The sequence below is a fragment of the Aphelocoma coerulescens genome, unplaced genomic scaffold (genome assembly GCF_041296385.1).
Source record: "Aphelocoma coerulescens isolate FSJ_1873_10779 unplaced genomic scaffold, UR_Acoe_1.0 HiC_scaffold_60, whole genome shotgun sequence".
Lineage (NCBI taxonomy): Eukaryota > Metazoa > Chordata > Aves > Passeriformes > Corvidae > Aphelocoma > Aphelocoma coerulescens.
This window is the reverse complement of record NW_027183949.1, coordinates 880,790-907,337: the sequence shown is the minus strand read 5'-3', so window position 1 is coordinate 907,337 and position 26,548 is coordinate 880,790. Positions and strand designations below refer to the sequence as shown.

Genomic DNA, 26,548 nt, shown 5'->3' with positions numbered 1-26,548 from the left:
CAGCATTTTTGTATCTACAGGGGTCTGGGGAAGTTATATTGGGATTTGGGGGGTCTTCAGGGATTAGGAAGTGTCGAGGTCCAAGGAGCATATTGGGATTTGGGGGGGGCTGGGGGTTCTGGGTGGGCTTGGGGGAGCTTTCACAGGGAAGTATAGGGGTTATGGGGGGACACAAGGGCCCTTTGAGGTCATGGAAGGTGATGAGGGGCTTTGGGGAGTACAGGAGGTATGGGGGTGGGCACAGATCCTCATGTGGGGGATGTGACACACATGGGGTGCACAGACCCTCGTGTGGGGGGTGTGATGAAGGGGGGTGCTGAGCTCTCCCCATGCCCCTCCCATCAGCTTCCTCATCTTCCTCATGCTCATCTGCTGGGCTAGTGCTTTTCCATCACAGGTACCAAGGCAGGTATGGGTTAGGGTTAGGGTAAAGGCTGGGAGGCACAGGGGGCAGCTGTGGGTCACTGTGGGGCAGTCGGGGTCCCTATAAAGCATTTGGAGGGGTCTATGGGGTAGGTTTGGGGGTCTCTATGGGGTACCCACAGGGTTTGTGCCCTCAGGGGCCACATCAGACTGGGGGAGCTCTGTCCAGCTCTCTGTGTACATCACCCTGCTCACCTACAAGGCCCAGGTGAGACCTCCCATGCCCAGCTGTATTTCTGCAGTTTGGGGAGGATATGTGGGTATTTGGGGGGTATTTTGGGATGCAGGGGCAGTTCTTTGACCACAAGGAGGTAAGTTGGGGGGGGGGGGCAGTTCTTTGACGCCACATCAGGTGCTTTATAATTCTGAGGTTCAGATGAGACCCCCATGCCCACCTGTATTTGGGGAATATGGGGAGCATTTGGAGGGGTATGGAGCATTTGGATGGTGTTTGGGTTTGTGGGGTTTATTTTTGGGGGAGGAGAGGCAATTTTTGACCCTGGTCAGGTGGTCTACACCTCCAAGTCACCTGCTGGGTATGGGCTCATTGTGCTGCAGTTCAGGGTCTTTGGCTGGTTCGGTGATGCCATCGCCATCACTGTCACCATTGTCCCTGAGTACCACTGCTTCTACCTCCCCTTCCTTGGGGCTTATGCCCTCTGGTGAGTCCTGAGGGTAGCTGGAGGGCACCTGAGGTGTCTAACACAGGGGTCTCTCTCACACAGAAGTCTCATTAGTGTCTCACAGGGATCTCACAAGGGCCTCCCAGGCAGAAAACTCTTCAAGGAAAAATGACACTCCAGTTTCCAGTGGGCAAGTCCTCAGGCAGAATTGAAGGAAGGGCTGATGTTACCTCTGATCCTCCTGAAGGGACCTCCAGGTCATGTTTACAAGAACTGACCAATGAGTACTGTGACCAGTACTAGAGGGCTCCTGGCTCCAGCCAGGTGTGGAAAAAGGACAGCAGGATCTATTGGACTGTGTAGATCCATGGCCTGGCACAGCAGGGCCACAGGAGCACAAGGCTTTACTTGACACTGGTGCCGTCAAGATATGTAGGGGCAGAATCCATCTCTATTTCTGGGATGACGGGGGATCCCAACAGGGACTGTACTGGAAGCTGAAGTGCTCCTGACTGGGAATGAAGGGCAAAACCACTGTGACTGGCCTAGAGGCTCCGTGTATCCTTGGCATAGATCAACTCATAGAGGTACTTCAAGGACTCAAAAGGACATCTTGGGCTTTGGGAGAGCTGCTGTGGAATTAGACAGAAGAAATTAAGACAGCTGAATCCCTTGCTTGGTCTTTCAGAGGACCCTTCTGCTGTGGGACTTCTGAGGGTTGAAGAACAGCAGGTACCAATGGCCAGCACAAGTGTCTCATTGGCAACACGGCACCGACTGGGACTTCAGGACCCCATCCATGAGATGATCCATGAACTGGAGGGCTGGGCGTGCTCAGCAAGACTTGCTCACCCATGCCTGAGTCCAGTGGAGAGTGGACACTAACAGTGGACTGTCATGGCCTAAACAATGGACTGTCACGGCCTGAACAAAGTCACACCGTCACTGAGTGCTGCCATGCTGGAACTTAAGTATGAGCTGGAGTCCAAGGGAGCAAAGTGGTGCCACAGCAGGGGAAGTGAGGAGTTAACAGCCACTGGGGAGCTGGCAGAAGGGGCTTTTACCCTTCGCATGCTGACACAAAGAAGCCCAGAGGTCAACGCTGAAACCCCTCTGGAAGGTGGCACTCAGTGCCCATCACACAATGAAAAGGGTAGAGCTCCTCACCCAAAAGGGGCTGTATCCTTCTGTTGCTGTTAAGCAGGCACGCAGGCGAAGGCAAAGAAGAAAGAGAGGGGCTCTCTGTATGTGTTCCACGCAGGTTTATTCCCGTGAAAACACAGGGATGAAGAGACAAATTGGTGGGAGGGTCCAGGGATCTTATACTGGGTACAGAATAGGTGGGGAAAGGGATCTCAGCCAATGGGATAGAGACAAGCAGGTGGGATTGACAGGAAGGGAACCAATGGGAACAACACATAGGCGGGACTTAGGGAAGGATCCAATAGGGCATCGAGGAACAAAGAACTTTCTAGAACTAATACATATTAAAGAAGGGAAATGAATATACATAACTTCATACATGAAACAGGGAGGAGAAAATATTAACCAATCAGGGAAAAACATGCAAAAAGCAGAACAAGGGAATCATGGGTTCTCACCATGACTGCAAAGTTACATGCTAAACTTGGGTTGCTGACCACCACAGCTGGTTGTCTGAGTTTTCTTCCGGAGACAGAGTGGCTGGAGCCAACTGCACTGCCACAAGGAAGCTTTTGAGAAAGGGGAGAAGATAATCCAGATCCTCCTGAAGGCTGGTTTTGCCATAAAACAAAGTAAGGGCAAGGGACCTGCCCAGGAAATTCAGTTTTTAGAAGTAAAATAGCAAGATGAACATTGTCAGATTCCAGTGGATGTGCTCAACAAAATAGCAGCCATGTGCCTCCTGACCCGCAGCAATGAAACACAGGCTTTCCTGGCACTGTGGTATTTTGGAGGATGCATACTCCGGGTTACAGTCAGATTGTAAACCCTCTCTATCATGTGACATGAAGATTGATTTCAAGTGGGGTCCTTAACAGCAACAAGCTTTTGAACAAATTTAACAGAAGATTGTTCCTCCAGTAGCCCTTGGACCGGCCAGGACAGGACAAGATGTGGAAAATGTGCTCCACACCGCAGCCAGGGAGAATGGTCCATCCTGGAGTCTCTGGCAGAAGGGATCTGGGAAAGTTCGAGGACAACTCTATGGTTCTTGAATCTGGGATACAAAGGATCTGAGGCCAGCTATGCCCCTATACCACATTGCAGATACTGGCAGCTTATGAGGAGGTTCCATCTGTTTCAGAAGTGATTGGCACCAAAGCACAGCTTCCGCTGGCACCTGACTGCCAGTGCTGGGCTGGATGTTCAAAGGGAAAGTCCAGGGATCTTGGAAGTCATTGCCCGGAGGCAAAAATTGTGGACTATCATCAGAAGAGGAGGAGGTGAAGGTGACACATGCTGAGGAGGCCCCAGCTACCAGAAAATGAAAAGTGATGCTCTCTCTTTACTGATGGTTCCTGACATATTGTAGGGATGCCTCAAAAATGAAAAGCTGCTGTATGGAGTCCTACATGACAAGTTGTGGAAGCTACTGAAGGACAATGTGGATCCAGTCAGGTTGCAGAGCTTAAAGCTTAAAGTCATCTAGCTGGCTTTGGATATGGCTGAATGAGAGTAGTGGCCAACACTCTACCTCTGCTCTGACTTGGGGATGGTGGGAAATGCTCTGTGGGGTGGCTGGAACGATGGAAAAAGGACAATTGGCAGCGCAGAGGGAAACCCACCTGGGCTGCTGGACTGGGGCAAGACATCGCTGCCCGGGCAGAGAAGTTGGCTGTGAAAGTCCCTCCTGTGGATGCTCACGTACCCAAGGGTCGGGCACTGAAGAGCAGCGCAACAACGGACAGGGGGATGGGGCTGCCAGGGTTAAAGTGTCTCAGGTGGGTCTGGAGTGGCCACACAAGGGTGAGTTATTTCTGGCTCCATGGGCCCATGATGCCTCAGGTAACCAGTGTTTCAGGGGCAGATGGGAGGCTGCCCAGGGGAGAGAAAGACTTTTCTGTCCTGGAACATTTTGTGTGGGAACAATCCTTGGATGGATCCAAATTTTGAGCTTGGCACCAAATTTAGGAGGTTGGGCTCAGAAAATGAATGAAAGCACATTTCCTTGGGAGGAGAAACACCTAGTCCTGCTGTTGGTGCTGCAGATGATCGTCGTGCCAGGTAGAGGTGTAGGCCAGCAAAACATTTTTGTCCTGAAACACTGTGACTAGGTAATTTATTTTCCAAGGAAAAGCAGTGTCATTCCCTTTCAGGAGCACATATGAGAAATTTGGAAACCACCTCTACTAATGAATATATCCAAGAATTGCTCCAACAGAATAGGTGCCTGGAGAGGTAGGCCTTGCTTGCCTTTTCCTTTCCTGGGCAGATGATCATCTGCAGCACCATCAGTCTGACTAGGTGTTTCCCTTCACAAGAATAGGTACTGTCATTCACACTGAAGAACCTAGTTCCGGCATGTCATGGGTTAGCAAGCATAGTCCCGGAAGGGATGTCCTTGCTAAGGGGTGCTTACAGCTTCCTCTGGGACCTGATAGAACCTATCAGCTGGCCAGTTTGAATATGGACAATTCTTTAAGCCACATAAAGTTGTGACCGCCTCTGTGATCCACACTTAAGAATAGACAAACTCTCCCCCCAAGCTCTCTCTCGTTTCCAGTGCTGGGACAGGTGGCTGCAGGCCCCGTGTGGGGTCCCGTGGGCCTGGCCCAGGCCCTGCTCGGGCCAGGCCAGGCCAGGCCATGGCCATCCTGGAGCTGACGGGCCTGTTCCACCTGCGGACCGCCCCCCCACTGCCTCGCTGTGGGCAGCCGGAGCGGCTTGGCTCTCCCCCCTCTCCACTTCGATAAGCAACATTCCAGCTGCAAGGCTGAGGTGAGATTAACCCTTTTATTGCTGTGAAGAGCTGAAAACCTGAGGGAAGAGAGAGAGGAGATGCTTAAAGCTGAAATTCTGTTGTGAAGCTATGATATATCAGAGTATCCTGTTGTAATTTCATGAAGATCTGGTGGGTGGAGTGTTCAACTTGCAAGCAAAAGCACCTGCGCTGAGATAGGCAGATGCTGACGCAGCTGTAATTTCATGAGAAGTTTGGACAGGGAGAGATGGACCAGATGAGGACTTTTGCTCCAAATGGGAAAGGAGAAAACCTCAGTTCCTAGAGATGCTCCCAGAGATAGTCTTAAAGATGAAGATAAGGAAGACCCTTTGCTCCCAGGGAAGGAGAAGGGCCTCTGTTTTTGTTTCTGAACGGCTCAACCTTAAAATTGTACCCCAAGAAACTTCAAGAGTGGACCCTCGAAAGCAGTTGCGGGAAAAGCTGCAAGTCGGGGGAAGGGACTCACATTGCGAGCAGAGAGACTCCTCTTCCTAAATGGACTGAACAATATTTGGAAGTGGGCAGCTGGCTCATTGTGATACTGTTTTCATAGCACGAGCAAGAAGAGACTTCTCTTTCTAAATGGACTGAACAAGGTTATTATGGAAGTGGTAAACAGACTGAATATCTGAAGGGTTGTCTTTTTACATTGTCAGTGGGAGAAGGGAGGAAGGTGGGGGGAGGAGGAGAGTTCTGAGGGTATGGTATAATTTTTTTCCCTCTTTTAGGTCTGTTAATAAACTTCTCTATATTCTTTCAAGTTTGGTGCCTGCTTTGTGTTTCTCCTAATTCTTATCTCACAGAAGATAAACAGTAATGAGTATTTTGGACCAAACCACTACACAGCATTTGGAGCCGAGCTCCAGTATTGAATATGTCCAGGGATTGCTCTCACACTGAGCAGACTAGGGCAGAAAAGTCTTGCTGGCATTTTCCTCCCCTCTCCACTTTATAATCTGTGGCTAACTGCCTTCCTTCCCTTGTAAAAGCACTGTCATTCCATTTCAGGAGTCAAACACACAGTTTTGTTTACAACCTCCAATACTGAGTATTTCCAAGGATTGCTCCCATACAAAGGCTCCAGGACAGAAAGGTCTTGCTGGCATGTCTCTCTACTGGGCAGATGATCATCTGTAGCACCAACATTAAGACTAGGAGTTTCATTTTTGCAGGAAAGGTACTGTCATTCACATTCAGGGGCCAAGTTCTGACATTTGGATTCAAGCTCCAATACTGAATGTCTTAAGGATTTCTCCCACACAAAAAATGTGAGAACAGAAAGCTGTTGCTGTCTTCTATGATCACTTTGCAGTCATCTGAATACCACCAGCAGGATTATGTGTGTGCCTTCCCAAGGAAAGGTACTGCCATTCACGTTCAGGAGCACAGTTGCAGCACTGGAGCCACTCTCCAATGCTTGTCTAACACAAAATGATCCAGGGCAGAAATGCTTTTGTGGCCTTGAATTCCCCTGGGAAGCATATCTGCACAAGAAACAGTGGGTTATGTTCTTTCCTTCCCATGAAAAAGCACTTTAATCCTCTTCAGGAGTCTACCACCTTATTTTGCATACAACATTCCAATATTAAATATATCCAAGGATTGCTCCCACACAATATGTGTCAGGTCAGAAAACTGCTGCTGGGTTCTACCTCCGTGGGGCAGCATGTAATCTGCACTTTGAACTCTGGGTCTAGGTGTTTTCCTTCCCCTATGTACTAGTTTGAAAACAAACCAGTGGGAGGCACCAAGTCGGAATAACAATTTAATAGGGAAATTAAGAAAAAAAGAAGAAAAAGGCAGAAAGCACTTTTTTAAACTGACAGAGTCAGGATACAACCTGACACCCTGCGGTAGCAGTCCCATAAGATGGTGGCTGCCGTCCTCCTGAAGTGGTGGATGTGGTTCTGTTGAAGCGGTGATCCTGTAGAAAGGGGCTGCTCTTCCTTGAAGGTCCAGTGGTGCTTATGTAGCTCCTGTCCTCTGGAAATCCAGTAGAAAGGGTGTCTGTGGTGTTTGGAATCTCAGATTATATCCAGGATGGAATGCTTCCTCCTTCTGGGTGGAGCATCTCACAATGGGATGATGAGTCATGAGGCCAGGCGTTGATGGGCTCATTAACAGAAGATAGTCCGGAGGGAGGAGGCAAGGAAACACTGCCCCACCTGGTTTCAACAGCTCATGAGGATAGTAATAGAACACACTGCAACCCAGGACACCCTATAAAATTACTTCAATCATCTTTAAGGAGCTCACCACTGAAATTTGGATACCACCTCCAATATTGAATACATCCAAGGATCACTCCCACAAAATGTGGGCAGACAGGTCTTGCTGGCCTTTACCTCCAATGAACAGAGCTCCCAAAAGAAAATGAGAGTGCTTTACCATGGGAAGGAAAGCATGTAGCCCCAGTGGTGTAGGTGCAGATTACAGGCTGCCCTACCGGGGTAAAATCAGCAAAAGCTTTCTGACCTGGCAGCTTTTGTATGACAGTAATCCTTGGGCATATATAATATCAAAGGTGGTACTCACATTTAAATGATGGGCTCCTGGATGAGAATGACAGTTCCATAGGAAGGAAAGCATGTAGCCCCAGTGTTTCAGGTGCTGATGAGAGGCTGCCCAGGGGAGGTAAAGGCCAGCCAAGACCTCTCTGTCATGGCACCTTTTGTGTGGGAGCAATCCTTGGACATAATGTTGGAAGTGTTATCTACATTTGGGTAATGGGTAAAATCCCTGGACATATTCAATTAATTGCACTCACAACTGAAAAGCATGTGTGATGTAGAATGCATATACTGTTACCATACTTAATAGCTTAAATAAAAGGAGTGACTCCACCCTGTGGGTTGAACTTGTTTATGTGTGAACCAAATTTGATTCCTGCTGGCAATGATTAATCCTGCAAGAAGGATTGTAGAGGGATTCCTTGTGGAACAGGAGCATATGATACCCCTGGAAAGATTGGACAACCCAGGGTTGCTGAGGAAAAGCCCCTGAACTGGCCCCTGGCTGCAGGCAGCCCTGAGAGTCCTTGGCAAGTTATGCACTGGTCGTCTCCCCCGCTGATTAGAGGCTGTCTAGAGGGACTGGGCGTGAATCTTTGCAAAAGTAGATATAAGCTTGCATAGTTGTACTGATGCCATGAAGATTTTTGCCTTTTCTTTTATACCCCTGTTATACCTTTTCCTAGTGCTTTTTGCCTACATTCTTGGACTTGTTTGTCAAGCTAAGAGACTAAACATCTTAGAACCTTTGTAGCTGGGGATCAGTGTGCCCCAGCCCCCAAGGTCCTCTCCAGAACACATTCTGTAAACCAAGATAGAACCATCCAGGGGAAGGCTCCTTGGGGAGGGGGGCTCACTTGAGCCTCTCATTGGGGAATCTTTGATAGATATGCTAATTAGTAAAACCTATAATGTTATACCCGATGTTGGGGACACACAAACACACACACACACACACTTACACACACTGGGCGGGGTGCATCTCGATGCATATGACCTGGACGTGTACACCTAAGGATCCTTAAAATAAATACCAAGGAAAAATCCCTTTTCCCCTTCTAACCGTGTATGACTCTTGATTTTAACACCAGGAAAAGGCATCAGTACAATAAAGGGAGAATGATGCTTAATCGTATAGGTGTACGTGTCGTTTATCCAGCCAGCTCTCCGGACTCGGTCCCTAATGCCTGGCACCCAATGTGAGGCATAGAGATCTCGATCTTTTACAGTCTTGCCTCTCTTAGAGAGGATACTGGCTAGGAGACGAGTTGCAGCCTTGTACTCCATAGCTGTCTTACCTGCGGGGGACCACTCGGCCGCACCAGCTCCGGTCTCCAGCTCCACTCAGCTTTTTGCCGGGACACTCCTGCTCCAGCTCTCCAGGCTCCTCACTGTCCGTGCCATGATTCGGAGTCTTGCCGCGTTTAGGCGAACCACATTTAAGCAAAACAAGCCGTGTTTAGGCGAACTGCATTTAAGCAAAACAAACCGCATTTAAGCAAGTAAGATCACTCGAGTCCCTGCTGGGGCGCCAGGCGTTAGGGACCGAGTCCAGAGAGCTGGCTGGATAAACGACACGTACACTGATACGATTAAGCATCGTTCTCCCTTTATTGTACAACTGTGCAAGCTTATATCTACTATTGCAAAGATTCACGCCCAGTCCCTCTAGACAGCCTCTAATCAGCGGGAGAGACGACCAGTGCATAACTTGCCAAGGACTCTCAGGGCTGCCTGCAGCCAGGTGCTTTCCAGGCCTGCCTGCAGCCAGAGGCCTGTTCAGGGGCTTTTCCTCAGCAACCCTGGGTTGTCCAATCTTTCCTGGGGTATCATATGCCCCTGTTCCACAAGGAATCCCTCTACAAAGGATAAGCTCTCCTTCGATGGTTAACTTGATCTTCAGTGGAGGTGTGCTGGTATCATTACTGATATAATTCCTGGAATGAAAAAACAATACAAATCTCGGCAGCGTTAGCCTGGACAGATTACCCCTTAGTGGCTCAAGTTGTTTAATCGCTCAGACTAATGACAAAAGTCCTTTTTCCCACACAGAATCTCTCTGTTCCATCTTTTTAAATGCAGTTGAGTGGAATAGTGAAGATTTCTTTGGTCTTTCATGATGTTAGGCCTTGACATTCCTCAAGAGGAGTCTCAACTTCTACTTCATGAAGTGCTTGCCCACTGCTGTTGCTGCTTCCTCCCATTTTCAGGGGTGTCTCCTGCAATTTGAGTTGTCCTCCATGGGTAGGGAGCTCTCCTAATTTGAGTTATCAGTTCCGCAAAGTTTAGCACAGCAGTGATTGTAGGTGTGGAATTGGCATTCAACTGGCTGTAATAAACTGTAAGCCACAACTGTCTGTTTGGCTCTTTCATGAGCCAGATCCTAAGATTGGCTCAGTTGGTCTGAGCATGGTGCTAATAACACCACAGTTTTGGGTTCAATCTCTGTATGGCCAATTCACTTAAGAGCTGGACTTGATGATCCTTGTGGGTGCCTTTCAACTCAGAATATTCTGTGATCTGTGACATAATGGCAATGCCAACAGCAAACGTTAGCTAAACACTGGCAACCTCTATGAGACTGGAATGTGTTAAAATGATCACTGGCCACTATCCTGGACAGGAGAAATAGGAGTGTGACTGAGTGATAGTACCTTTTTTCCTCTAAATCTGTCACCACCCCATCAACGCCCAAGCACATGGGTGCTTGTATTGTGGCTGTTAGGTTTGCACTATTGGGTACCTCAACTGGTAGTGGGGCCAAATCGGCCAGAACTTCAGAAATTCCACTTCTCCCTGCAGCAAAAATCCAGCACTGGAACACACTAGCAGTCCTTGGATCAGGGAGTGCAGGTGCCATGTGAGTGAGCACAGTCTCTGGACTCCTTTTAGGGTTCAGGTTAATGTTCAGCCATCAACACTGACACACTGCCGTCAGGCCGACAACAGATTTGTTCGTTCAGAACATCAAAACCCAAAATATTTTCATTGTGATGTTTGATTGCAAAGCAAGTAGCCAATATCCACTTCTCATCCAGGAACCATAAATTACCTTAGCAGCTTGGCAGGTAACATTTGCTCCGTTTACTTCAGTGATTTTTAACTCTTGGCATCTGGGTCATACACCCAGCTTCTTGGCATCCTGCTTTGTTAGTACTGAGTGTTGTGCTCCTGTATCTATTAGAAACGTAATTAATTGTTGACAAGAACCAACTGGAATCTGGATGTATGGGTCATTAGTACGTACGTATTGATAGGGTTCCACTTGTTGGATTTCAGTCTCACTTGGCCTGTGCCTGGAATGCTTTTGCAAATCAGCCACCTGAATGGACTCTGTACAACACAGGGTGAATTGGTGGCTTGCTTAAGCATCACCTCTGCCTTTTCATCTTTTCTCCTTCCTGCAACTGTTTCTGCAACTGTTCAATTCTCAATAACAGAGATAATTCAGCTGCTTTCTTCCTATTCTCTCTCTCAGATCATTTCTCTCTTCTATAATTTTCCCTATTCAAATTCTCGAATAATTGTCTTTCCTTACAGTCTGCTGAAGCAAGTAGGGTCCTAAGATGATCTTTCTCAGTCACAAGTTTATCAGCTTGGATTCTGAATTTTTCTCCTGTCTCCATCTCAGAAGCAAGTGATGACTTTGATACCTCTTTTTCTGCGTCAGTCTTATTTTTGGTGAGCCTCCTTAAATGTTTGCAACCACCAACCCCCAGCTCACCTACTGAGGATGGCAAAAGTTGTTTCTAAGACTCCAGTTAACAATGGGGCCATAGTAATGATAGGTCTCTCAGGATCTCCAGCTCCCACATCAACATTTTTATCCTGCCTGTGGCAAGGGAGTGCAACTTTCCTTTTCCCCAGGCACTGTACTACATTCTCCAGAACAGCACTGGATAATTTATCACTTCCTGAGAAATTCCTTCCTGCAAGCCTTTTGCTCACACTGCACTCCATCGGGCACTGGGACCTTGCTGCTCCCTTTTGGACAGTCCACTTCCTTGCTGTGATTCCAATCTCCTGATTGTTGTTCTGTTTACTAGTCGTTCAGTCCTTTTGCCATAGCTAATTAGCCCCTAAGATCTCTCTCCCCACATTAAGGGTCTTTTCCCTTGCCTTCCTCTCTGCGGGGTTAACACTTGCCTCAAGCGATCCTGTAATTCTGCCACAGTGTTTTATCACATCCAGCAAACCTCTAATTATGGGAGCCACATACTTGGATAACCAGTGACGTAGGTGAGGGCTGTCCTGGAACATCTGTCATTCATCAGTTGCTTTCTGTTGCATCAGTTGCATCATGCTGCTTTCTGTACACTCTGTCCCATGATCTATGGTCGGGTCTTGATCCTAAGCAAATCACCCCTCTCTGATGGATCCAACCTCCTACCCAACAGGCAGCACTCTGAGTTAAAGACCACAGTTTTCTCTGGTCACCCACCACTAAAAATACTTCTGGCCCCCAGAAGCCTTGGGCCTCTGCCTCTGACAAATGATTCAATCAACCCCTGCCAGAGATACTCTCTAAACATATCCAGTTTCTGATTCCCATGAAAGTCTGCTATATTTTTCCTGGAACTTTGCTGTCTTGGCTGCTGTGTACCACACTGTTTTAGTAACAGTTTGCAGACCCTGACCATCATCAAAGGTTTCATCTTTAATTAGGGGTTGTAATGTGATTTCCTCATCATCAGATGTACTGCTGCTAATAGGGTTGTTAGAGTGGGCTTTAGTCAAAGCAATTTTCCATCCCATCCACAATTTGAGTTGTTAACTTTCTTTGAAGGTTCAGTAACAAAAATATTCCCCACCAAGCTCAGCACCAGCACATCTGGGGAAAAAAGGGCTGAGGGGACCCCAAAGCTGGGGATATCCCAAACAGGGTGTGTGTGGGGGGGGGGGGGGCAGGGATTTTAGGGAGGATATTTGGGGTCCCTGAGGTTTGGGGGGCTCAGAGGGTGCCCCAGGGATGGCAGGGATCACAGAATCACACAGAATCACAGAATCACCGGGTTGGAAGAGACCTTCAAGTTCACCGAGTCCAACCCATGCCCTAACACCACCTCAACTAAACCATGGCACTGAGTGCCACATCCAGTCTTTTTTTAAACACATCCAGGGATAGTGACTCCACCATCCCCCTGGGCAGATGATTCCAGAACTTTATCACTCTTTCAGTTAAAAAATTTTTCCTAATAATCAAACCTATATTTCCCTTGGCGCAGCTCCAGACTGTGTCTTCTTGTGCTATCGGTTGTTACCTGGAAAAAGAGACCAACCCCGACCTGACTACAACCACCTTTCAGGAAGTAGTAGAGAGTGATAAGGTCACCTCTGAGCCTCTTCTTCTCCAGGATAAACAACCCCAGCTCCCTCAGCCGCTCCTCACAGCACTTGTGTTCCAGACCCCTCACCAGCCTTGTTGCCCTTCTCTGGACACGCTCCAGCCCCTCAATGTCCTTCCTAAATTGGGAGCCCAGAACCGGACACAGCACTCGAGGTGCGGCCTCACCAGTGCCCAGGACAGGGGAAGGATCCCTGCCCTGGTCCTGCTGGCCACTCCATTCCTGATCCAGGCCAGCTGCCATTGGCCTTCTTGGCCACGTGGGCACACTGCTGGCTCATGTCCAGCCTGCTGTCCATCAGTGCCCCCAGGTCCCTTTCTGCCTGGCCACTGTCCAGCCACTCTGTCCCCAGCCTGTAGCGCTGCAGGGGTTGTTGTGGCCAAAGTGCAGGAGCTGGCACTTGGTCTTGTTGAACCTCCCATGGTTGGATTTGGGCCCTGGATCCAGCCTGTGCAGGTCCCTGTGCAGAGCCCTCCTACCCTCCAGCAGATCCACACTCGCACCCAGCTTGGTGTCATCTGCAGATTTGCTGATGGTGAACTCAATGCCCTCATCCATGTCATCAATAAAAATATTAAACAAAACTGGCCCAGCACAGACCCCTGAGGGACACCACTGGTGACTGGCCACCAACTGGAAGCAGCACCATTCACCAGCACTCTCTGGGCCTGGCCATCCATCCAGTTCTCAGCCCAGCAAAGAGGGCTCCTGTCCAAACCATGGGCTGCAGCTTTTCCAGGAGTATGCTGTGGGAGACAGTGTCAAAGGCCTTGCTGAAGTCCAAACAGACAACGTCCACAGGCCTTTCCCACACTCACCAGGCAGGTCACCTGGTCATAGAAGGAGATCAGGTTGGTCAAACATGACCTTCCCCTCCTAAACCCACGCTGGCTGGGTCTGATCCCCCGGCCATTCTGTAGGTGCTGTGTGATGGCACTCAAAATAAACCGTTCCATTACCTTACCAGGTACCGGGGTCAGACTGACTGGCCTGTAGTTCCCAGGATCTCCTTCCTACCCTTCTTGCAAATGGGTGTGACACTGGCCAGCTTCCAGTCAGCAGGAACCTCACCAGTGAGCCAGGATTGTTGGTAAACAATGGGAGAGCTGCTTTGCAAGCTCATCTGCCAGCTCCCTTACCACCCTGGCATGGATCCCATCTGGTCCCATAGATTTATGAGCACCCAAGTGGCTCAGCAGTTCTATGACTGCCTCCTCCTGGATAACAGGGACCATCCTGCTCCCTGACACCATCTACCAGCCCAGGAGAACAGTTGTCCTGAGGACAAACTGTCCTTTTGATAAAGACCGAGGCAAAGAAGGGGGTTAAACACCTCTGCCTTCTCCTCATCTGTAATCACTAAATTCCCTTCTGCATCCAGTAGTGAACTGAGGTTGTTTTTACCCTTCCTTTTGCCATTAATGTATTTGTAAAATAATTTTTTATTATCCTTCAGGATGGGCAGGTTTGAGGGGATTTGGGGTTCCGGGGTAGGTTTTGGGAGTTTGTGGAGGGTTCTGAAGTTCGGGAGGGGTCTCCAAGGCATGAGGAAGTGGGGGGATTTGGGCTTCCAGGGCAGAGCTGGGGCTGGGAGGGTCCGTTCTGGGGTCCTTCCTGCACCCCTCAGGCGGCAGCAGCGGCACCAGCAGCGGCAACAGCAGCGGCACCAGGAACAGCAGAGGGAACAGCAGCGGGACCAGCAGCGGGAACAGCAGAGGCACCGGGAACAGCAGCGGGAACAGCAGCGGGACCAGCAGCGGGACCAGCAGCGGGAACAGCAGAGGCACCGGGAACAGCAGCGGGAACAGCAGAGGCACCGGGAACAGCAGCGGGAACAGCAGCGGCGCCAGGAACAGCAGCGGGAACAGCAGCGGCACCAGCAGCGGCACCAGCAGAGGGAACAGCAGCGGCACCGGGAACAGCAGCGGGAACAGCAGCGGCACCAGCAGCGGGAACAGCAGCGGCACCGGGACCAGCAGCGGGAACAGCAGCGGCACCAGGAACAGCAGCGGCACCAGCAGCGGGAACAGCAGCGGGAACAGCAGCGGGAACAGCAGCGGCACCGGGAACAGCAGCGGGAACAGCAGAGGGAACAGCAGCGGGACCAGCAGCGGGAGCAGCAGCGGGAACAGCAGCGGGAACAGCAGCGGGAAAAGCAGAGGGAAAAGCAGAGGGAACAGCAGCCTGGCAGCGCCCAGAGCCCCCGCAAGCCGCGCTCCCTGCAGCCCTCTAAGGGGGGCCCCTCAGCCCTGCCCCATAGAGGGGACCCTGTTGAAGCCCCACCCCCAGAACTCCGCCCATGGGTGGGTGCAACCTCACGGGCTGCTCCGCTGTTAATGGTGGGCTCTAAGCCCCACCCCCCGCAGGCAGCCCTACCCACACCTAAGCGCTGCCCCAAAAGCCGTGACCCCGCTCATAAAGCGAACCCCCTAAGCGCTGCCCCCTAGGCGACCCCACCCCACCACCACTATAAATGGGACCCCTTAGGCTCCAAGACCTTCCTGGTCCCCATCCTGGGGGGATGCCCTCACCCAAAATACCCCCAGAGCCCCCCTCCCTGTGAGTTCTTCTCCCCTCCAGAGTTCCCTGCTGGGGTGCCTCACCCCCAAATCCCTTCCATCCTCCCTGTCAACAGCACTAAGGGGTTAAAAATTTAATTAACTCATTTATTGGGGTGTGGCAGAACTGGGAGGGTCCCCAGTAGGGTGGAGGTCCCGGGTAGGTTCCCCTGGGGGTGGCATTCTGGTGAGGGGGTCCCGGGGGATCATGGGTAGGGGTCCTCAATAATCTAAGGGGTGCTGGAATAAGGAATGGGACCTCCACCCTGGGATGGGTCCCTGGAGGGGTTGTTGGGCATCCTGAGGTGGGGGTCCAATAGGGGGGAGTCTGTGGAGTGGGCCGCCGTGGGGGGTCTTGGGGAGGGGGATCCCAAAATTGATTAGGCATGTAAGGACAGGGCCCCAGCGTGGGGGACTTCATGGGGGTGCCAGCATGATGGTGCCATAGGAGCTCCCAGTAAGATTAGGGACGTGAGATTGTCAGGAGAGAGCGCCAGGGTGGGAGTCCTGGTACAGGGGTCCGAGGGAGTGGGTCTCTGTGCAGGGGTTCAGGGGGTCCCCCTTCAGATGCCCCCCCCCTCGAGGCCCCGCAGGCGCCGGGCCAGCTGCAGATCCTTGGGGAACAGGGTGACTCGGCGGGCGTGCAGCGAGCACAGGTACGCGTCCTCCAGCAGCCGCACGGTGAAGGCCTCTGCCGCCTGCATCCCAAAACCTGAGGCGGTTCCCCAAAACCCCCAGCAAGCCCCAACCCCCACAGCTCCCCCGGGGGCAGCGACCCCCCCAAAACACACCCCCAGAGGGCAGGATCCCTCCAAACCCACCCATGGTGGACTGGAGGGACCGAAACACCTTGTGCTTCTAAATGTGTGAGGGGGGGCCAACACCCAGTGACCCACCCCCATTCCCCAACAGACCCCGGGGATAAGGGACCCCCCCAGCACCCAGAGGTCTCCCAGAGACCCTCTCAACATTCATGGAACTCTGTCCCAGAACCCATAGACCCCCCCAGCCCATGGAGACCCTCCTAGAATCCCCCTCAGCACACATCAGACACCCATGGCAAACCTCTCAGCCCCATCCAAGCACCCAGAGACCTTCCTGGACTTCCCCAGCCTCCCAGAGGGCACCCCCAGCCCCTCCTGCAGCACCCACAGAACCCCTTCCCCCAATGCCCATGGAAACCTTCTCAGCACCCATGAGATCCCCCACAGCCCCTGGGACCCCTCCCCACCCCCTTAAGCTCCCCGGACACCCCTGCAGCACCCAGAGGACTCCTCCAGCCCCTCTGTGGCCCCCTCCACCACGCCTGGGCCCCCCGACCCCTACCTCCTGCAGCGCCAGCAGGGCCATGCGCTGCCAGCGGTAATCGACCCCCCGGGTGAAGAGCAGGCAGAGCTCCCGCACCTGGGGCAGGGAGGGGGTCACATGGGGGCACTGGGGTCACAGGGAGTGGGGGGACATGGGGACAACATGGAGGGAATATGGGAGACATGAGGACATCCCGGGCTGGGGCCACCACCCTGGCAACACCCTGGAGACATGGGGACACCGTCCTGGGGACATCCCCAGGACCTGGGGACACCCTTGTTGTCACCCTGGCAACACTTTGGGGACACCCCAGGGACAGGAACACTGGGGACAGGAACACCTGGGGATATCCTGGGAACTGGGGATGATGGGGACACCCTTCGAAGACCCCGGGTGCAGGGCAGGGGGAAGCACCACATTGGGAACATCTTGGGAACACCCTTGGGCATGGGAACATGGGAACACTCCCCTGAGGACACCCCGATGGGACAGGGGGGACAGTGCCAGCACGGGGGAAGGGGCACAGGGAACACACAATCCATGCAGCCCCTGAGGGTGGGGGGACACAAGGATGTCTGGAAGGACAAAACGACATTGGGGGACATGCAAGGATGTTGGGGGAGGACAGGCCCACCATGTCATGAGGACAGGGGGGAACAAGGACATGGGGAGGGCTGGAACAGGGTTGAGGGGGGGCCCTGGGGGAAGAGGGTGGTCCTGAGGGGCCCCAGAGGGTGATACGGGGCTCTGGGAACCTGGTAGGTCTGGAGGGGGTTGGACAGTCCCAGTGGGTGTTTGGGGCAGGGTCCAAGGGGAGACTGGAGGGTCCCAGGTTGGATTTCAGGGATCCCAGGACAGATTTGGGGGTTGGATTTGAGGGGGTTGTTTGAGGGGTCCCAGTGGGTAATTGGGGGAATCCTGTGGGGAGCTGAAGGGTCCCAGGGTGGGTTTGAAGGCTCTGGGAGAGGTTGCAGGGTCCAAGAGGGTTGATCTGGGGTCTCCCAGGGTGGATTTGGGGATCCCAGGAGAGGGGATCCAGAGGGGTTTGGGAGATCCCAGATAATGGGAGGTCCTGGGGTGGATTTAGGGGGGTCATGGAGGGACTTGGGAGTCCTAAAGTAGATTTTATGGGTATCTGAGAGAATCTGTGGGGTCCCAAGGTTCTGTGGGGGAAATGGGGGTGTCCGGGGGTTTTGGGGTGCAGGAGTTTTCATTCTGGGCTGTGGGGGGTTCTCACCAGGCGGGCGAAGGGGCCAGGGCGCAGCAGCAGGCGGGTGCTGCTCTGGTACCTGCGGATCTCCTGCAATGCCCGCTGACCCGGGCGGCGCCCTGGGGGGGCATTAGATGGGGGTCTGTGGGAGCTTTAGGGGATCTATTTGGCCTAGAGGGGCACAGATGGGGGCCTCTGAGGGAACATGGGGGGTATAGGAGATCTATAGGGCCTGTGAGGACACAGAGGGCTACAGGGGATCTATGGGGGTCTGTAGGAGCTGGGGGGACAGGGGAAAGCTGTGGGGGGTATAAGGGATCTATAAGGTCTGGGGGGACATCGGGGGTGTGAGGGATCTATAGGGGCTACAGGGGATGGCCGATATAGGGGAGCTATAGGGGGCAGGGAGTATGGGGGGGTTATAGGGAATAGGGTATAGGGGGTTATAGGGGAGAGGGAGTGTGGGGTGACCATAGGTGACGGAGGCCTATGGGGTATATAGGGCTGGGGGCGGGGGAGAATAACGGGGGGAGGGTCCCTAAGGGCAGTTCTATAGTGGGGTCCATAGGAGTGCTCTGGAGGGGGGCCTAAAAGGGGGCTCGATGTGGGAGGTCCATAGCGGGTGTCTATAAGGGGAGTCCCCCACCCCTCACTCACTGCGTGCCCGCGGCCGGGGCGATGGGGGGGCTGGGGGGCGGGCGCGCCGTCGGGGGGTGGGCTTGGGGCGGGGCATGGCGAGGCCGAGCCCAACGCGGGGTCAGGGCAAGTCCAGGCGTCCGGCGGGGCTGGAGGGGACCCGGCGGGCGGGGAAGGGGGGGTCAGGGCGGACCCAGGTGTCCGGGGCCCCCCCGCCACTCCCGGATCCCCCCAAGCCCCCCCCTCCCGCTCCCCGGCCGTGACGTCACGCCCGGGACCCGCCGCCGCCGCCGCGCGGTTCAAACCTCCCGCCGCGCCGCGCTGCTCGTGACGTCACTTCCTCCCGCGCTGCCCGCGACCGCTCTGCGCCGCCGGACTCCGCGACTCGATGGTGCTCATTAGCATAAATCTGCATGGCCCCGCCCCGGGCACCCCGCGCCTTGGCGCTCCCAGGGAAGTCTCAGTTACCGTCCCAGCGTGATCCCGGCATGGTCCGTGTAATCGTCCCAGTGCGATCCCAGTCACTCCCAGCATGCTTCCCGTTGCTCCCGGTCATCTGCATGGTTCCAGTTACTCCCAGAATGATCCCAGTTTCATCCCAGTATGATTCCAGTGCCCCCCAATATGATCCTAGTGCTTTCCAGTCACTCCCAGTGTGAGTCCAGTATGATCACAACAACTCGGTCACACCCTCCAATGGTCCCAGTCAATTCCTGTCACTACTAGAATGATCCCACTATGATCCCAGTCACTCCCACTATGATACCACTTGGCCCCAGTGCGGTTCCAGACACTCCCAGTATGAACCCAGCATGGTTCCAGTTGTCCCCTGTGCGATCCTAGTTGCCCCAGCTGTGATCCCAGTATCCCAACATGGTTCCAGCATCTTCCATCTGCTTCCAGTGTGTCTTCCGTTGGCTCCCGACATGGTCCCAGTAGCTCCCTGTGCCTCCCAGTACCCGGTCGGGGTCAGTCGAGGTTTACAAGTGTCCATGAAATCCATTAGGAGAAGCAGATTGGGGGGTTAGTGAACCCATGGTGGGCTTTGGGGTGTCTTGGGGGCATTGCCTTACAGACTGCCCAGTTTACCCCCAGTTTTCCCAGTGGGCCATCACACCCCCCATCTGACACCATCAAAGCTCCCAGTTTCCAACATTAGACATCCCAGTTGTCTCCCCAGATCTTCCAGTTCCTCCCAGTGGGCCACCACACACCCATTTCACTGAATCACTGAGGCTGGAAAATCCCTCCAAGACTGAGTCCAACCTCTGACCAACTTCCACTTTATGATTTCACCATCACACTTAGTGCCATGTCTAGTTGTTCCTTGAACACCTCCAGGGATGGGTACTCGACCACCTCCCTGGGCAGCCTCTTCCAATGCCTGACAACCCTTTCCTTGAGGAAATTCCTCCTGATGTCCAACCTGAACCTCCCCTGCCACAGCTTCAGGCCATTTCCTCCTCCTCCTGTCCCTGTTCCCTGGGAGCAGAGCCCGACCCCCCTGGCCGCCCCCTCCTGTCAGGGAGTTGTGCAGAGCCAGAAGGGCCCCCCTGAGCCTCCTTTTCTCCAGGCTGAGCCCCTTTCCCAGCTCCCTCAGTCGCTCCGGGTGCTCCAGCCCCTTCCCAACTCCATTCCCTTCCCTGGATATGCTTCAGCCTCTCAATGTCTCTCTTGCAGTGAGGGGCCAGAACAGGACACAGGACTCGAGGTGGGGCCTCTAATCACTGCCCTGCTCCTGCTGACCACACTACAGCTGGTATAGGCCAGGTGCCACTGGCCTTCTTCCCAAGTGGGCTGGCTCAAAGCCAGCTGGCTACCAACCAGCAGCCCCAAATTCCTTCCTGATGAGCAGCTCTCAAGCCATTCCTTCCCCAGCCTGGAGCATTCCATAGGGTTGTCATGACCCAGCACTTGGCCTTGTTGACCCTCACACCATTATCCTTGGCCCATTGATCCAGCCTGTCCTGATCCCTCTGCAGAGCTTCCTGCCCTCCAGCAGATCCACACTTCCACCCAAGCTGGTGTGATCTGTGAACATCCTGAGGGTGCCCTCAATCCCCTTATCCAGGTCACAGATGAAGATGTTGAACAGGACCAGCCCCAACACTGAGCCCTGGGGAACCCCAGCAGTGCCCAGCCCCACCTGGTTGTGGCCCCATTCCCACCCCTCCTTGGCCTGGCCACCATCCAGGTGTTCCCAGTGAGAAGCACCTGTCCCAGCCGGGAGCCGCAGGTGCTCCAAGAGATGCAGGGAGATAGAGGCAGTGCCAAAGTCTTTGCTGAGCTTCAGACAGACACACCCACACATGTCCAACACCCACCAGGGCCACCTGGGCACAGCAGGAGATCAGGTGAGTCAGACAGGACCTGCCTTTCCCAAGCCCTGGCTATTCCCAATGCCCTGGTTTTCCTGTCCGTGCCATGGGTTCCCCCCAGGAGATCTGTTCCAGGGCCATCTCAGCACAAAGACTTGGAATTCCCTGGATCCTTCTGGCCCTGGTCTCAGTGGCTGCCAATCACCTCTAGTATGGTTCCAGTCATTCCCCATATGATCCTAGTCATTCCCAGTATGATACCAGTAGGATCCCAGCATGGTCCCAGTTCCTCCCATTCACCTCCAGTGTGATTCCCCTTACTCCCTGTCCCGCCCCACCACGGTTCCAGTTGTCCCCTGTATGATCCTAGTTACCCCAGTTGTGATCCCAATACCCCCACCATGGTTCCAGTATCTTCCAGTTGCTCCCAGCATAGTCCCAGTAGCTCCCAGTGCCTCCCTGTGGCCAGTGGAGGTCAGTTGAGGGTTGCAGATGTTCATAAAATCCATCTGGGGGAAAAGCACACACAAGTGTTGTGGGGGGATATGGAGGGACATGGAGGCACTGTCCTGCTGTCACCAAAACTGCAGGAAAAACAAAAACATTTTTAGTGTTAGAGAATGAAGATATTACTTTACTCTGGCCAGGATGTTGTTCTGGCCACAATGTGCAACAGAAATAATTTCATCCACACATTGCTGGGATTGTGCGGAGAAAATCCTTCCATCACACGTGGCTCTTTACTAGATTTTTCACACACACAATAAAAACCCAGAGAAATTCGTTGGTTCACTGTTCATTGGTCCCAAGTTACACAGTTAGTGTAACAGTCTTAGTATTGGTTTCCTATTGGTTATTGATCAGTTTGCCTTCAATGCTAATTAGGTCCTCATTCTTCGTTCTCTTATTGACCTTTTCCCAGACCAGGTGTCTCTTACACATCAGGAAAGTTGTTCATTAATGGGCACTTATCTCTTGTGCATCCTCTGGCAGCTCCCAGTCCATTGAAATGTCAAGCTCATCAGGCCTCGCCCAGGGAAGAGTCTCTTGAAAAGAAACTTCCATTCCCTTCCCCCTGGGCAAAGACGAACAAAACCCCTGACTAAAGTTAATTTAAAATTTTAGAAGTTGTATCATTTCCAACACCGCCCCTCCCCATGGACACGGTACCCTCATTGCCACCCTGTGTCCCCATGTTCCCCCATCTCCCTCATGTACACACGTGTCCCCAGTGTCCCTCATGTCCCACCTGTCCCCCCATGTATCCCCCAATGTCCTTATGTCTCCCATGTGTTCCCAATGTCCCCTGTGTGTCCCCCACATCTCCACCCTACCCCCACACCTCCCAATGTTGCCCTGTGGCAGGAGGTGCCTGGACTCTTCCTGGCCAGCTGGGACATTCCTCTAAAGGCCCCGTGTTCCTCTGGGAGACGAAAAATAGAGGAAGGGAAGACCCTGAATACGGGGGGGACCCCAACAGTGTGGCAAACAGGATGGGGCAAGAGCGTCCTTCCTCCCCTTCATTTTTGGGACCCTGCCAATGGGACAGAGGACACTATCCCCCTTCATGGAATGAGACCCCACCCAGGGATCTGGGCCCCTCTGCATGGGATTGGGACCCCCCTGCTCCAGTTAATGGCCTTGAGACCCCCACATGTAACTGGTTTACCTTCTTGGAACTGAAATCCTCTCCATGGGATTGGGACACACACCCGCTCCTTCCATGGGATTGGGGGACTCATCACTGGACTGGACACCACCCTCCCTGTAAGACTGAGCATCCTCTGAAAGTGGGACATCCTCCCCATGAGACTGGGCACAGAGCTCCATCAGCCCCTGCTCCCCCTCACCAGGGACCCCCAGGGGCCCCCTGGAGCTGAGGGTGGCACTAATCAAAGTGGCCACCAAACCCACCTGTGTGGACAGGGGGCCACAGGGAGGCCAAGGCCCCACCTCGGGCAGCCTCAGGGCTGGGGGCCCAAAGAGGGACCCCAGGGCTGGGAATCTGCTAACAGAGGAATGGAGAAGAACGCATTGGCAATGCAATGGTGGCACTTGGACTCCAGCTCACACTGAAGTTCCAGCATGTCCAGCATGGCAGCACTCAGTGACAGTGTGACTTTGTTCAGGCTGTGACAATCCACTGTCAGTGTCCACTCTCCACTGGACTCAGGCATGGGCCATGTGGGGCTACTGATGGGCGAGCGAGTCCTGCTGAGCACGCCCAGCCCTCCAGTTCATGGATCATCTCATGGATGGGGTCCTGAAGTCCCAGTCGGTGCCGTGTTGCCAATGGGACACTTGTGCTGGCCATTGGTACCTGCTGTTCTTCAACCCTCAGAAGTCCCACAGCAGAAGGGTCCTCTGAAAGACCAAGCAAGGGATTCAGCTGTCTTAATTTCTTCTGTCTAATTCCACAGCAGCTCTCCCAAAGCCCAATGATGTCCTTTTGGGTCCTTGAAGTACCTCTATGAGTTGATCTATGCCAAGGATACACGGAGCCTCTAGGCCAGTCACAGTGGAGTGGTTTTGCCCTTCATTCCCAGTCAGGAGCACTTCAGCTTCCAGTACAGTCCCTGTTGGGATCCCCCGTCATCCCAGAAATAGAGATGGATTCTGCCCCTACATATCTTGACGGCACCAGTGTCAAGTAAAGCCTTGTGCTCCTGTGGCCCTGCTGTGCCAGGCCATGGATCTACACCGTCCAATAGATCCTGCTGTCCTTTTTCCACACCTGGCTGGAGCCAGGACCCCTCTAGTACTGGTCACAGTACTCATTGGTCAGTTCTTGTAAACATGACCTGGAGGTCCCTTCAGGAGGATCAGAGGTAACATCAGCCCTTCCTTCAATTCTGCCTGAGGACTTGCCCACTGGAAACTGGAGTGCCATTTTTCCTTGAGGAGTTTTCTGTGGTGGTTAATTTTTCCTGTCAATTCACATACCTGTGCTGCCAAGGCAGAGGTGGGTTTTCCATCCCACCTCCTTATGTCTTCACCATGGTCAGGCAGGTAAAACCACAGGTAACCTCGTGGTGTGCCCCCTCTCTCTTTGGCAGGAGGCACTTGTTCCCCATAGACTCTGGTCTGTACTGGTGGGGCATGGGGCACTTCTTTAAATTGCTGGAGGTCCTTTCCACAGACAAGATGCAGGTTCATAGGTGGAAGCGATACTTTCTTCATATTGCCAGAGTTTGGTAACCAAATTATCTACTCTTTGTTCTCCTCCTTTCCACAACATCACTGCCAATGAGTTGGTATATGGCGATGGCAGCTCAGTAGGAACTTCCACCACATGTTTTGTGCACACTGAACCTCATCTGGATCTACAGGGGACTGTAGGTCTGGACACAATCCTGTGCCATGTGCCCCAGGATGATTCTGCCTGAGCAGGGAGGTTGGACCAGACAACCCACTAGTCTCTTCCAATCTAACTGATTTTGTGATTCTGTGCAGGAACAACTCACAAGTGATGATGGAATATGGACAATTGGTGGAAAGGAAATTCTGCCCGTCACAGGGAGGAGCGATGGCACAGGGAGCAGGACAGAGCAACAGAGACTAGAGGAAAAGGAGCATGAGATAAGCAGGGAGGAAGGCAGGAAGAAGGTTCCCTACTGGACTCTGTAAAATCTCATCACAGAACTGATCTGATTGCCTTTCACAACAAGGCAATTCCTGGATGGATGAGGGGAGTAAGGTGGGTGCAGGCTCCCTTGGCAGCCCTTTGGAAGGACTCAGCAGGTGGGAGAGGTGGGCAGGGAGGAGCCTCACTTGTCCTGCCACATCCCACAGGGCTGGGAGACAAAAAAAAACAGCTGAGAGCAATCCAACGCTCCCAGTTCTGTTTCCTCCCAACTCAAACCCAGAGCAAAATTCCATCCATCCCTTCAGGGACACAAATTAGGTTTCACATCCCCAACCCCAAACATTCCAGGGTGAGGAGATTGTGCAAGACCAGGACATTTTGTTGGCTGATCCCCAGAGGCCCTTAACCGCAACTATTCTTTAACTGCCCAAAACACAGGCAAGGGCCTCAGAAACCACGTTTTGGGTAGTTTTGCTCAGCTTCTAAAGTTTCCTGATACTTTTCCTTTGCCATTTCAGAATCCACACTTAGAGAAAAATGAGGTCTCAGGACCTGCTGGATGTCCCCAGATTCCATCCCCAAACCCTGCAGCAGCTGCCAGGAGAGAACCTGCCATGGCTGAGTAAAAATACTTTATTTTTAATAAAAAACATACAAAAAATGATGCTTTTATCTCTAAACCCTCCAAGTCTTGCCTGCCACACCCATATCACTCTAGAACAGGGGATTTATAAATCTTAAAATCCTTAAGAAAAATAACATTCACAGTTTAATTTAATTTTGGTACAATCAAGACTCTGGTCATGTGGGATTTGGTGATGGTCACTGGGAGTAGCTCAGCAGAGGGAAAATTGTGAGCAAAGGAAGGGTAAATTCTGCATAATTGAAGTCTTGAGAGCAAAGTCCCTGCCTTGCAGATGTGCTGCAAGGGAGCCTAAATAAGTATCATCATCATCATCACCATCAGCTCTTTATTTCTAAAAGGTGAAACACTGACCTCTTGCATAACACAGCCCAGATGAATTATGGAAAGTAAACCAACATTTTAAAGCAGCAAATCCCTGTTCCAGAGAATTCTCTGACACAGGAGGAAATCCATGATTTACTCTTAAATTCACTTTCTGGTTAAAACCAAACCCACCTGATCTCCCGTCTGAGTTCACCTGACACCAGCTAGAGCTTGGGAAATGTTTCTTGCTCTGCTGATGCCCCCTTTGGTCCCAAGTCCCTTTCACTGCTGTTGTCTCTCCTCCCCGAGCAGATCCCCAGGTGAGGAGGTGCTGCAGGTGCCAGAGCAGAGATTCCCCTGCAGCCCTGGAGAAGAACAGAGTGAGGCAGATGCTGCCTCTGTGCCCCAAGTGCCTCCACCTGAGGGACTCACCCCATGGAAAGGGACCTGGAGCAGTTCCTGAGGGACTGACACCCCTCCAACCCATTTCCCTCAGGAGCTTTTTCATCAGGTTTTCTCTTCCTGTCTCTTCCTGAAGCGTGAGTGATGGAGCAGCCTGGGGGGGGGCCGCGCCTGGGGTCAGCCAAGGTCACCCACCCCAAACCTCCACCAGTTTTAGCATGCCAGGCTGGTTTGGCTTGGAAGGGACTTCAAAGGTCATCTCAATGCACCCCCTGCCATGGGCAGGGACACCTTCCACCATCCCAAGTTGCTCCAAGCCCTGTCCAACCTGGCCTTGGACACTTCCAGGGATGGAGCAGCCACAGCTTCTCTGGGCACCCTGTGCCAGGGTGTCACCACGTTCACAGGGAGGAATTTCTCCCCAATATCCCATCTAACCCTGTCCTCTGGCAGGTGAAAACCCTCACCCTCCATCCTGTCCCCTACCTACATACATATCAGCCCAAAAACTGGCTCAGGCAGTCCATGCCTAGCTGTGGCCATCTGGGGTAGCCCCTTTTGGGGGGCTCGGGGGAGTGCTGGGCATTTGGGCAGATCTGTGGGTTGTTTCAGGGGGCCTCAGGGGGCTTTAGAGGGAGTCTGGGAGGGTCCTGATGGTTTAGAGGGTGTTGGGGGGGAGCTATGGGGTATTTTGAGGGGACTCCAGGGGTATTTGGGGTCTAGTGGGGAGTTTGGGGGGAGTATGTAGGGGATGG

General features: G+C 52.8%; 2 protein-coding genes across 2 annotated transcripts in view; both read right to left on the bottom strand.

Annotated features, from left to right (window-relative positions):
* Window positions 1-26,548, bottom strand: part of LOC138102090 (olfactory receptor 14I1-like) — an 89,384-nt gene that overhangs the window by 15,173 nt on the left and 47,663 nt on the right. The window lies entirely within an intron of this gene.
* On the bottom strand, window positions 15,494-19,176 carry CENPA (centromere protein A). Its single transcript, XM_068999779.1, has 5 exons — window positions 18,844-19,176; window positions 18,560-18,687; window positions 17,930-18,021; window positions 16,711-16,788; window positions 15,494-16,082 (listed from the first exon to the last, which is right to left on the bottom strand). The coding sequence occupies exons 2-5, from the start codon at window positions 18,633-18,635 to the stop codon at window positions 15,948-15,950; spliced, it is 381 nt and encodes a 126-aa protein (XP_068855880.1). The 5' UTR covers window positions 18,636-18,687; window positions 18,844-19,176; the 3' UTR covers window positions 15,494-15,947.

Excerpts from the sequence above, each read along its gene's own strand:
- CENPA (XM_068999779.1), bottom strand. The coding sequence starts at position 18,635 with ATGCCCCGCCCCAAGCCCACCCCCCGACGGCGCGCCCGCCCCCCAGCC. Across the intron at positions 16,789-17,929 it reads CTGGCCCCTTCGCCCGCCTG|GTGCGGGAGCTCTGCCTGCT; the intron begins GTGAGAACCCCC and ends TCCCTGCCCCAG. Across the intron at positions 16,083-16,710 it reads CCCTGCTGGCGCTGCAGGAG|GCGGCAGAGGCCTTCACCGT; the intron begins GTAGGGGTCGGG and ends TTTGGGATGCAG.